Source organism: Panthera pardus, unplaced genomic scaffold, assembly GCF_024362965.1.
Source record: "Panthera pardus isolate Hobbes unplaced genomic scaffold, ASM2436296v1 HiC_scaffold_2, whole genome shotgun sequence".
NCBI classification, from domain to species: Eukaryota; Metazoa; Chordata; class Mammalia; order Carnivora; family Felidae; genus Panthera; species Panthera pardus.
Window position 1 is genome coordinate 78,803,094 of NW_026526765.1, and position 12,533 is coordinate 78,815,626.

The following is a 12,533-nucleotide window of genomic DNA, read 5'->3' on the forward strand; positions in this document are numbered from 1 at the left end:
AGGCTTGAAAAGTGTTTCCGTCGACATTTCTAAAGGTTTGTAACAGGCCCGCAGTTACAGTTATGAAAGAAACCGTCAACTAAATTGCAGCAGGTTAAACTGACACAGTTACCAACGTCCCTTGAGTTGTTTTTCTGTTGCGAGTTGGCACCGCACCCTCCACCCCGCCCTCCAGGGACTTACAAAGGTAGTAAAAGCTTTTTACTGAACCAGGCAAGGGATACCCACAAATGAAGAAGAGTTATAGGAGGTCAATAACCCGGTCTCTATTTTTCTCCGTCTCCTCAGGTGCCCCGCCCGTTCGGATCAACAGCCACCCCCCACCCCCCCCACCCCGAAGGAGCCTGTGTCGCAGGTCGCCTAAGCGTAGTAGGCGGCGGGAGGTGACCACAGTTGCCCAACAGTTGGGTTCCCAGGCTGCCTGGTGTGACGCACAGCCACTCCACACCCCTCCGGACAGGCGCTCTGTCTGGTCCGGGAGCCCGAGGGAGATGCGATTCGAGGCTTGGGCAACCGGACCCCACGCAAGACCCTGCTCCCTCCGCGTATCCACCTCGGCCCTCCCGCTGCACCCCCAGGCCCAATGTGGTTTTTAGCATTTCCCTAGCCCCCCTTCCCCCGGGCCGCTTCCCCGATAGCTTCTCAGTCTCTTCGCCGCGAGGTCCTTGCGCAACGTTCCCAGTGACAGCAGCGTCCATACCCGCACGGAGCGGGCCTGCAGCTCCCACTTCCCGGAATTCAATTCCGGGCCTCTAAGGGAGGGCGCCGGAGCAAGGATCAACAGCCCACGGCCGTGGCCAGAGTCCTGCGGGCTCCGCGCGGCCGGCGTGCGCGCCCCCAACCGTGAGCGTGCGCGCCTCACTCTCCGCCCGCCTCAGCACCAATAGCTTTCCTTCTACACCCCGCGGCTCCAAAACGTAGCCCCTCCCACCGTCCGCGCGCCAGCCGGAGGTGTTCGGCGTGCGCGCGCCCGTTCGCCCGCCGGCCCGCCTCGCGCCGAGTGGGGAAGGGGAGTGAGCAGAGGCGCTTACGTCGCGCGGGAGGCGGAGGCGACGACGACCTCGGTGGTGGTGGCGGCGGAGGCGGCTACGACGGAGACGGTTGCGCTCGCTCTCTCGGCGTCATGGCGGCTGCCGGGAGCCGATAAGCGGCGGGAGCGGGAGCGCGCGCGTGGCCGCGGCGACGACGACGGCTCGTTACTTCTCGCTTTTGCTGCCTTCGCCGTTGGTGCTTCAATAATGAATTGATTGTTGGATCCGCTCCGCAGGGGATCGCGCGTTGGTGCCGCGGCCCGGGGCTTCCCCTTCCCCTCCGCGTCCTTCCCCTTCCCCCTCCCCCTCACGGACTCCGGCTTACCCCGAGACGCCCGGAGCCCGAGGACTCACTCGGCGGCGGAGACCGCGGGCCCGGGCGCGGGGGAGGCCGCTGATCCGAGTGGGCTCTCTCCGCCCCGCGAAGCCTGCACGCCCGCCGGTAAGAAAGGGGGTGGCGGGCGGGTCAGGATGTGGCGGGGAGGACGGGAGCCGGCCAGGCGGAGGGCGGGGGCGGCGCGGTGCCCGGGCGGCGGCCCAGCGGCCGGGCGCCGGGCGAAGGCCGGGCCGCTCTGCGAGGGCCGGCGGTGGCTGACGGGCTCGGAGCACAGGGGGCGTGTGAGTGGTGAGCGCAGGCCGGCGCCGAGGAGCGCATCCTCGCGCAGGACGGGCGGGCAGCTGGGCAGTCGAGCCCGGGCCTCCTCGGCTTGGGGCTGGCCGGGCCGCGAGGGGAGAGCTGCAAGGCTCGAGCGGCAAGCACTTGCCCGGTGCGTTGGTCCCGCCGCGACCCGGGCTCCCAGCACGTGGGGAGCGGCGGGGAGGGGGAGGGGGCGGCGGCCCGGGCGAGCCCGGGAGGGCGCGGGGCGGGTCTGCGGGAAGTTTGAGGCGGGAAGAGAGACTCTGGGACCGGGATGAAGGCCCAGAGAAGGACGGGGCTGGAGTGGGGTCGTGTGCGTCTGGTTGGGAGGCTGCTTGAAGCGAAGCTGAGAAGTATAGATGAGGGAGGGGGAAGGTTTCCAACCTCCTTTCGAGTACCGCTTTGAAAACTTAGCAGGAGTGAAGCAACTGTGAAAAGACGGGGCGCAGAGAAGGAAGATTGAAGAGGTTTAGCCACTTAGGGAAGAGTCATTGTTAAGACGCGTGAAAGGCACCAGAGAGCTGCGTGCGCTTGGAGCTTCACAACTTAAGGTTGTGAGAAGGGTCTCAGAAAGAGGACTTACTCCGACACGGAAGATGGGGGGGGGGGGGGGGGACAATGTACGGAGAAAGCCATTTTGAGGGGCGAAAGGAAGGTGAAAAGGAAATAACGAAAAGATGAGTGAACTTTCTCGATGAAGAGAGACTTTAGAGAAAGAGAGGCAGTTTATTAAGTAGCTAGATTTTTAAGACCTAATTGTTTTATGGTGTAAAGCTCTTTGACTAGTTGGAATTAATATTTAGTGTTAAGAATAAATGTTGCGTGGAATGGTTACTTTTTGGATGACCAATTCTTGCAAAGAGTCTACTGGACTGTAGTCTCTGGAGAATTACAGTCCCAGTGAAGATGCAGAGTTTGCTCTGATTGAGTTGGCAACAGCATATTTTCCCCCTCTTTTTTGTGGAGTGGAAATAATCGTAGGAGTAAATTCTCTTTGCTGAGGTCGGCGGACAGCTCTGCTTTCAGTCGCCTGTCTCGGTACTTTCTGGCTGGGGAAGGATCTGACGTCTCCTTCCCCCGCTTCTTCCTCTCCCTCCCCTGCCAGAGATCTCCTTTGTTTATTCGTGGATGGCTTGTAGGTGACTCTCCACTGTTGTGCTGAAATCTTGAAAGGTGGAAATGCTGTGTCTTGGCTCATGATTTCTACCCCAAGCCCCTTTTTTTAAATAATCCTAGTGTATAGTACCTTTTTTGTTGTTGTTTTTGAATGGAACCTCTGCAAGCCCAAACTGGATAAATATTATTTAAATTTTATCACTCCACTCTCGGTTTACCTGTGAAAGAACACATTTGTTTTGACCTACACATTTTTCGCTAAGATTATGTGATACACTTTTATTCTGTTCTTAATGTGAGCATTTTCAAAACTTTTTCTCACTCAAGTACAAGAAGTTCTTGATAATAGGAATTAGTGCTTGATTAAGTTTTTCCCCCTTCATTTGTTTGACCACGTATCCATTAAGACTTCATTTTCGGTTCTTGGGAAACATATACACGTATGTATATGTTATGTACTACCACTTTGCTTTAGTTATCTGTTTATAATGTGTATGTATGTGTATTGACACACAGTTTTAGTCTAAAAGTTTTGTCATTCCACAAATATTTTAATTTCGTCTGTCAAAAATAAGCAATAGTGTGCTAAATTCTAGTAAGTAGGCAGGAGTGTAGTTAGTAGAAGCCTAAGCATTTTGAGTGAAAGACTCCTACTCCTTCCTTACCATCTCTAATTTAATTGGCCTAGGTAGATTTGTATAAGTTCTAAATAGATGGATTTATCTTTTTTCTACAGGATATTTTCTTAGCTTTCTTAATATTTTTTTTTTAGGTGAATCAAAAGGGCCCCAGGAAGCCTGTGAATGTTGGAAAGAATTCATCTGTGAATTTTTGATGTTTAAGGAGTTCATATTTGTATTCATCTTTTTAACTGGGAAGATTTGTGTTTTATTTTAAAACTTCTTGATATTTACAATGAATGGACACAGCGATGAAGAAAGTGTTAGAAACAGTAGTGGAGAATCAAGGTAAGCACTTTATTATCAAGTATGTATTATGAAGAGAATGTAAAACTTGTGTGACTCTTTAGTTTTCCTAATAGGTGGCAGAGTTTTCAGATCAAATTCTTCCTCTTAGTTATCCAAACACTTAAAAGTTTCTCATACGCTTTGTCGATAATACAGGTTTTCATTTTTTTTTTTTCATTGAGATGTACAAAGAAGCATTTAAATACAGAAAGTTTAGGTGACTTAAATCTCTTTGGTGGTTTATATTGTTTGGGTCAATGAACTAGAGCAAGTAAAAAGAAACATTTAAATTGATTTGCCTATTAGTGCACTCTCCAAATAAAGGCAGCAAGAAGTTCTTTACTTACTTTTCTCTAGGATTTTGTTTTCTATACCTGTCCTGTCCAGTATAGGAGCCACTAGCCACATATTGCTATTTAAAGTTAAACTATTTAAAATTACAGAATATTCAAAATTCATTTATACAGTCATGCTCAACACAATTCAAGTGCTCAAAGCCATATGTGGTTAATGGCTACCATGGTGTATTATGCACATAGAAAACCTTTCCCTTACTGCAAAAGTTCTTTTGGGCAACACCGTTCTGGACATCTGTTAAAGTATTGTTGCAACTGTTTTTCTCCTCTATTTTCTTTTTAAATTTGAGTTTTAATTATATACGAATGAGTAACTTGGGCCATGTCTTTGCAAAGAAATATAGTTAATGGGAATAACCCATACTAAGCTGTTTGAATGTGTTAGAAACCTCTTAAATACAAGGACTCTTTAAATTCTTCTGTAGCCCCCTAATTTTGAGTTATCTGCACATTGATACAGTCCACATAGTTATGTGTACTTATCAGTAGAGATCAGGAATGTGAACATTAGAGTCAGACTACCTGATTACTTTTCCCAGTTCTCCTTATTAGCAGTGTCAGGGAAAATTATGTTACCTCTGAGGTTTTGATTTTTCACTTACAGATGGGTATTACAATATTGTTTATTTTATTTAAAATTGAGAATAAGTGAGGTGTTCTATGTACAGGTCTTAAGAGAGTTCCTGATATAATGAGCACTCAATATTTGCTTATTATAATTAGCATCATGTTTTATGTACCATAGGATACTACATAACTGGAACGTTAAATTACAGTAGTGGAGAAAGGTGATGGACAAGAAACAGGAAAGTTTTGGCAGTTGGGAGGGTTTCAGAAAAAATGTTGGATAGAAAATGAGAAAATGAAGCAGTGGTATAAGTATTTGACTTGAAACTTGGTATTTTCTGGTCATGTTAGGTAGGGTTTATCAGCTTTCACAGGCAGACTATTTAGATAACAAGAACATCATAGAGAAAAAGGAGCAGTTATGGAAAGCAGCATTATTTAGTTGAATAGGTATGGTATCAACATTACAAAACCTGAGTTGACAACTCTGTGTTAACTTATTTCTCAACTGTAAAAAAAAGACTTAAACCAAATGATTTTGAAGTTTCGTCTTACCACTTAATTTACAAAGTATAATAACGTATCAGACAACGGAGTTCCAGAATCACCAGAGTTGAGAGGTTAAATTATAAGAGTTGTGAATCTCATCTTTGATTCATATCTCTATAGCTGTATTGACTGTATTAAGTGATTAGAAGAGTCACCTTGTCCACATTCTTTTATTCATCAGTGAGCAATGAAATGGTTAACAGAAATATCTAGAGAATACCCAGGAATTTAATAAACTACTCACAAAATAGGAAATAAGACTCGTGAGAGTAAATGTTATAGTTGAGTATTCAGATAGATCTTGTGCTTTTACACTGTGAGCCCTTATTGCTCCAGTCATGTTTTATGTATTTTGCTGCCAGATCCAAAGCAAAAAAGGAGTAGTGGTAAGTCAGATTTGGTAGTATAAAGTGAAAAAAACCCCTGTGAAATCAAATTCACTTAGAGCAATCTTTTATATGTATACTTATTTAAAATAATTGCAAATCATACTCTGTATTCTGAGTCATTATTTCTAGTGTATAAGTTTTATGTGCTTCTGAGTAGTGTGCTTGTCAAGTTATCTTGTTCTTGCAACTGCCCGGTGTTTATCAGAAGGAGGGAAACCTGCTTCTAATTTGCTTTCATTTTCTTCCTTATTGGTGTTATGCTATCCTTTTCCTTTGCTCTAGTGTCATTGTTACCAACCCTCAGTCACCGTCACCCCTCATCCCAGAAAAAAAGTTTTTATATTAAGGCAGTACAGAGAAGGGAGATTGTGCCTAGTTAAGAGTGAGGATATGAATTTATATTAGGGGGATTTCTTGCAGAAACAAAATGTAACTATGAATATTAATATAGGGTTGAAAGAGGAGAAATACGCTCTGCTTTTAAAGTTGATATACATTGTAAATAGTTTTTAAGGTAAAATTTGATTTTTATTAGCTAGAAGTTTTAAATGTACTTGTGCTTTCGATTTTTTTTTTCTTTGTGGAGGTTCCATTTGTTTCATGAAATAAAATTAAGCAAGTAGCCATTTGACAATTTTGGTTGGTATAATTAGCTTTGTACTGAAAGTTTTTTTTTATTCTTGTCATGTGGAAAGGTATCTATGACCATTGACTGAAAGGAGGAAGAATACACAGGAAGATGTCTCTTTGGCTATGCTATAACTGACAATTTTGAAACTTATTTACTAAGAAATGTGGGTCAGGATGCACCTGCACATCAGTTTAAACTCAGCATAAAGTTTATTATATAACTGAAGTTAAGCTTTCTAAAGATGATTTTGGAAGATTTCAAAGCATCAATTCCCAGCTGTGTGGATTTGAGCAAAAAAACAAACAAACAAACAAACAATCCCTCCCCCCCCCCCAGGTTTTCCAAATCCTAGTTAGACTTTATTTTAAAGTTCTCTTGAATGATGATTTAATCCAGAAATAGATTTGTGGATGAAGACCAGAAATATATAGTCACATTTTGCTAATTTTTAGATGATTACTACATGCTTAATCCTCAGAAGAATTTCTCTCCTTGGCCTGCAGATTAAATTTTTAATCTAGAATTGTTCATGTAAATTTGATTATGTACTTGAATCACTTTGATTAGCAAACTATGCTCTTGAAAAATTTCTAGAGTGAGGGAAATTGTTGGTGATGTGCTACAGTGGTCTTAAGCATTTACACTTAATGTATGTCTGGCAATTGAGCTTTATCAGCCTTACTCTTAAAATTCTTTGGATTTCAACTTTTAAAGTGTTTTGTATAACTATTAAGTAGGAAATACTATCAATGAAAAGTTTCCAACTGAAAATCTCCTTTTGTAGAAACTCACAGTTTTTAAAAGGCTTTTTAAAGACTTTGAGAAGCCCTGTAGTCTAAAGGACCTGTTAATTTCTTTTTTTTTGATGTTTATTTATTTTTGAAGAAGAGAGAGACAGAGCATGATGGGGGAGGGGCAGAGAAAGAGGGAGTCACAGAATCCTAAGCAGGCTCCAGGCTCTGAGCTATCAGCATGGAGCCTGCCCCATGTGGGGCCAAACTCCAGAACCTGGAGATCATGACCTGAGCCAAAGTCAGAGGCTTAACCGACTGAGCCACCTAGGCGCCCCTAGGACCTGTTAAATTTAAGGAACACCCAAGTTAAAGTTAACTTAGACACAGGCCATGTTGGTTTTTTTACCATATATTTATTAGTGTCTTGTTGAAGACTACTATGGTATACCATTTTTGGAAACATTGCATTTATGTACACACATTCCAGAAAGTTTTCTTGCATCAAAACAGTTTTTTTCACTAAGTAAATTTGAATAATTTTTAAAGACAATACTAGTTAAAATGGTATTTTCTAAGTTTCTTTGCATTTATCTCAGTTTTAAAAAAAGACAATTCTTAATTTTTTTTTAATGTTTGTTTATTTTGGGACAGAAAGAGGGCAAGTGGAGGAGGGGCGGGGGGGGGGGGAGAGAGAGAGAGAGAGAGAGAGAGAAAGAAAATCCCAAGCAGGGTCTGCAGTGTCACTGCAGAGCCCCACATGGGGCTGGATCCCACTGACCTTGAGATCTTGACCTGAGCCGACATCAAGAGGTGTGCACTTAACTGACTGAGCCACCTAGGAGCCCCTCAGTTCATTCATAAATTTCAAAAGGTTGTGCTAAGAAACATTTTCCCATGATGTCATTATTTGCAGGAAAGTATAGCTCTTTTATGCCATATTCTGTTAATCCCTGTTTTTCAGCTCTGTATATACTGTCTTCATCTTTTCCTGTTTTTTCTTTCCTCAAATATTCTGTATGTGCTACTTAATCTAAGATCATTTCTTACATTTTGAAAATTCAATAAACCATTATCCAGGAGCTTTAGCAATAGGTTACTCTCTCTCTAAGTAGAATTTATTGAATTAAAATTTTCATAGTATTTCCTAGGATGGTTGTTAATCTAGATTACTATAAAGTGTTTAAATGTACTTATAACTGGTAAGGATAAGACAACTGTATATGATTTGACTTTCAAATACATTACTTTTATCTGCATAGGCATGAGACAGTGTGGAGACAGACATTAATTTGTAATTGCCCCTTTTTATACTGTTTACATAGTTGTTTGTTTAAGGTCTTGGTGACTGGTGGGTTGTATCTGGTACAGTTCTGTATTTAAAAATAAAGAGTATTTCTTTGTGGTGAAGAGATAAAGAATAGATGGAAAAAATTTTCTTACCTTTTTTACAGAAAATTTAAAAAAATACATAAATAGAAAAGTTAAAGCTCCAGTTGTGGTCCTTGGACCAGTAGCATCACCTGGGAGCTTGTTTGAAATGTACAACCTTGGCCTTCCCCCATCCCCACCCCCAGCCCTCGTGAATCAGAATCTTCATTTTAACAAGATTCGCAAGTGATAACGTGTTCGTATTAAATTCATATGTATGTAGATGAAGCTTTTTGCCTGGAGTCATTCAGTACCTTGCTATTTTTTTTGTTATTGAACTTGTTGTTATTACACATGCTTTCTGCCCCCCCTCTCCCGGAACCCCCAAAAGATGGTGTCATGGCCCATGCCAGCAAGAGGTTGAATACATTTCATATCTCTTGAAACAATATTAATGGCATGCAATAATTATTGAGCTCTTATTCTTACTAGGCAGGCATGGTGCACAGAGTGCACAGTGTATTACATGAATTTATCATAGTTCATTCTCATAAAATTCCTGTGATGTATGCAGTATTATGATTCCTACTCTCCAGAAGGGGAAACCAGATTTTTAGCCATTTTTAAAAATCTTTTTTAAAAAACTACTAACTAAATTCCACACTTTACTTGGATTTCATTGGTTTTTCCATCAATGCCACTTCTGTTCCAGGATTCAATCCAGGGTACCATGTTGCATTTAGTTGTCAACTGTCCCCAGTATCCTCTGGTCTGTGAGAGTTTGTGTCTTTCCTTGATATCCTTAACAGTCTTGATAAGTGCTGGCCAGGTATCCTATAGAATATCCCCCAATTTAAATTTTTCTGATGTTTTATTAGGGTAAACTGGGGTTATCAGTTTTTAGAAAGAATATCAGAGATGAAGTGCTCTTCTAGTCACATAGTATGGGAAGCATTAATAGCCACATGATATTACTGATGATGTTAACCTTCATCACTTAGCCAATGTAATATTTGCCATACTTCTCCAGTTTAAGTTACTGTTTTTTTCCTTCCATACTGTATTCTTTGGAAGCAAGGTACCATATGTCCAGCCGTCTCTGGGGGAAGGTTGGAATTAAGTTCCATCTCCTGCTGGGAGGGACTATCTACATATATTAAATAGAATTCTTCTGTAAAGAACTCTTCTCTTCGATTCATTCAGTCATTCATTTATATGAGCCTGGACTTTCATGTATATGTATTTTATACTTTGGATTATAATCCAGTAAATTATTTATTCTGTTGCTCAGGTTATTCTAGCCTTGCCCATTGGGAACTGACTTTCAAGTTGGCCACTGTGTCCTTGTTACATACTTCTATCCTTTTGCCCTAGAACCAGCCATTTTTCCAAAGAGCTCTGGATCCTTTTGTTGGAGACAAGGGTATTAGAAACCAAGGTTTGGGTGCTAGGTATGCTCGTTACTATGCAGTTATCACTGCTTCCAGGTCCTCTCAGTGGAAAAAGCAGACAGAGCTATGTAGTATATGTATGTATACTAAACTACCTATATCTGCCTATCCGTAGTTTCAGTGTCTATCAGTATGCATGTTAAGGTAAACATGAGTTCGTACTGATGTCTCCAACTCTAATTCTGTACTACAGGATTCATCCTAACCTTCCTTTCTTGCTCCTTTATAACTTCAATCTCCTTCAGAGAGAAAGCTGGCTCCTACCATCCACCATCCCATCATGCACTTCAAGCTCATATACAGGTAAAGCAGTTTCAGAATTTTTAGGCCATACTCCCAGAAGAAAAAAATTATCAGCTAGAATACAGTGTTTATGTAGCGTATTTACACAGTTGGTAATATATTTAGCCTTACGGTTTCTAGTCAAAACACTGTTTTCTAAAGTTACTAAAGTTAGCTTCTTCCTACCACCCCCTTTAGTGTGGTTGTCATAAATTTGTAATAAAGTTAGATTCATTTGGCACAGTTTACATTCCATTCTGTGTTCTTCAGTCACATGGGTTGATTTTTTTTAAATTTGCATATATTACATTTACTCTGTGATGTACAGTTTTATGAGTTTTGACAAATGCACAGAATCATTTATCCTCCACCCCATTACTATACAGAATGATTTTTTCACCCTAAAAGTTCTCCTGTGTCCCAGATATACTGAATCAGAAATTTCATTTTAACAAAGATTCCCAGAAGATTTGTATGCATATTAAGTTCATATGCATATAGGAGAAGCTATTTATCTGGAATCATTCAGTATCTTGCCATATTTAAAAATTATAAATTAACTTGAAGAAAGATTATTTTGATTTAGAGGTGATAATGGAATAGCTAGGTGTTAACGCGCAGTGAAGTGAATATACTCAAATTCATGGAACATATAGGTATACAAGTGAGGTGAAAGAAAATGGAATTACTAGAGTAAATAATAGGCTATAGGGAAAGTTTTCATGGAGCTCTTCAACTTTTGTAATCTTGATGATAAGAAATGATGTAGTTTGGAAAGAAAGGAAGAACAAATGGTATATATTCAGTAGTGGGATGGAGAGGAAAGTTTTTGCAGAGGTCATAGTCCCCCAATAAAGAAGTGTAAGTTCCTAATAAAGAGAATGTGTTGGACCTGCTACCTTTGCAGTTCTTTACTCTGACGTTTAGTCCCAAATGAAGGAAGGAGAGAAAAGAAGTATAGCTGAATAAATGCAACATGTATTTTTTTAAATGTTTATTTGAAGAGAGAGAGAGCACATGTGTGCATGCAAATAAGTGCCAGCAGGGGAGTGAGGGAGAGAAGGAAGGGGGGGGGGAGAGAGAGAGAGAGAGAGAGAGAGAGAGAATGAGAGAATCCCAAACAGGCTCCACACTCAACTGGAAGGCAGACATGGGCTTGGTCTCACAACCTTGAGATCATAACCTGAGCTGAAATCAAGAGTCAGACGCTTAACCAGCTGAGCCACACAGGAGCCCCAAATGCATCATGTACTGAGAGAAAATCACTCATGTGAATAGACTGGTCAGAACCACTGGTTTAAGGAGATAGTCTAGAAATTTATTGTACCAGAATCAAGTTCTTAATGTATGAATGACTGAGAAAATTGCTGTTTATAATTAAGGATATATTATCTGTCACTGTGATAGGAGGTGATTAGTCAACTTTAAGTAAATGGTAAACTGTATTTGAAAGTTCTTTGGTGTGGATGTATTGAGATCTAAGTTATCATTGAGATTAAAGTACAAAGACATGGAAAGTTTTGTCTAAACAGTACTGGTTTCTGGCATCCAATGTCTACAGTAACTCTCGGAGATGAGCCATAAGGCCCAAAAATAGTGGGGAGCTCCTTCCCTCCCTCCCCCCTCCCCCCCTTCTTTCCCTCCCTCTATCCCTCCTTCCTTTCTCTCCCTCCCTCCTTCCTTTCTTTCTCTTTTTTCTTTTTTTCTTTCAAGAGGGAGAGAGAGAATTCCAAGCAGGCTCTGTGCTGCCAGTGTAGAGTCCACCACAAGGCTTGAACTCATGAACCGTGAGATCATGACCTAAGATGAAACCAAGGGTCGGATGCCTAACCGACTGAGCCACCCAGATGCCCCTAAGTCAAGTATTGGCAGTGTCAGGTGGTTATAGTCGGTACAAACAGAATGACAGCGTGCATCAATTTGAAGGTAGGAGACAGAGAAGTTTAATTGTAAGACAAATGGTTAGTTTCTACATCAAGCCCAATGTCAGAATGAAATTTTTTATTGTTGTTTTTTAAAGAGATCATGTAAAACCCTGGTGATCTTAGATTTTATGTGTTAAAAGTCTTGATAATGGGGCTTTTATGATGGTGAGGTGTGTTGACAGGCTTAGGCAAAAAGCAAAGAGAAATTTTTATACCCAGGAAAATGATTGGTTAGATGGCAGTAAATACTGTGCTGGAGAGCTATTATGTAAAGAAATGGGTCCATTGGAGAAGAGTGGAGTTGCAGTCTAAATTCCTTCAAAGGAGACCATTATTTTTGTGCTTGAAGTAGATTATAATATGATTATTGCCATTTGATGCAAACTACTACAATATTCCCATTTCTAAATGAGTAAATCCTGAAGTAATAAGAAGTATATGAAAGGAAATTTTATAAGAATTACAATTAGTTGTACATGAGTACAAAAAATGTAAATTTCTTTATTACCGTTTTTGTATGTATTTTATA

The 12,533-nt window shown here is 41.4% G+C and overlaps 1 protein-coding gene across 2 annotated transcripts in view; it reads left to right on the top strand.

Annotated features, from left to right (window-relative positions):
- Positions 1–693: 693 nt before the first annotated feature.
- The window catches only part of CHD1 (chromodomain helicase DNA binding protein 1), a 75,230-nt gene continuing 63,390 nt past the window's right edge, over positions 694–12,533 (top strand). The window contains exons 1-2 of one of the 2 annotated variants that reach the window (XM_053907184.1): positions 694–1,473; positions 3,557–3,752. In XM_053907184.1, coding sequence (XP_053763159.1) covers positions 3,700–3,752 — 53 coding nt within the window. In that variant the 5' untranslated portion in view covers positions 694–1,473; positions 3,557–3,699. The remainder of the gene's footprint in view (positions 1,474–3,556; positions 3,753–12,533) is intronic. The other variant, XM_019450627.2, reaches the window with a different exon arrangement.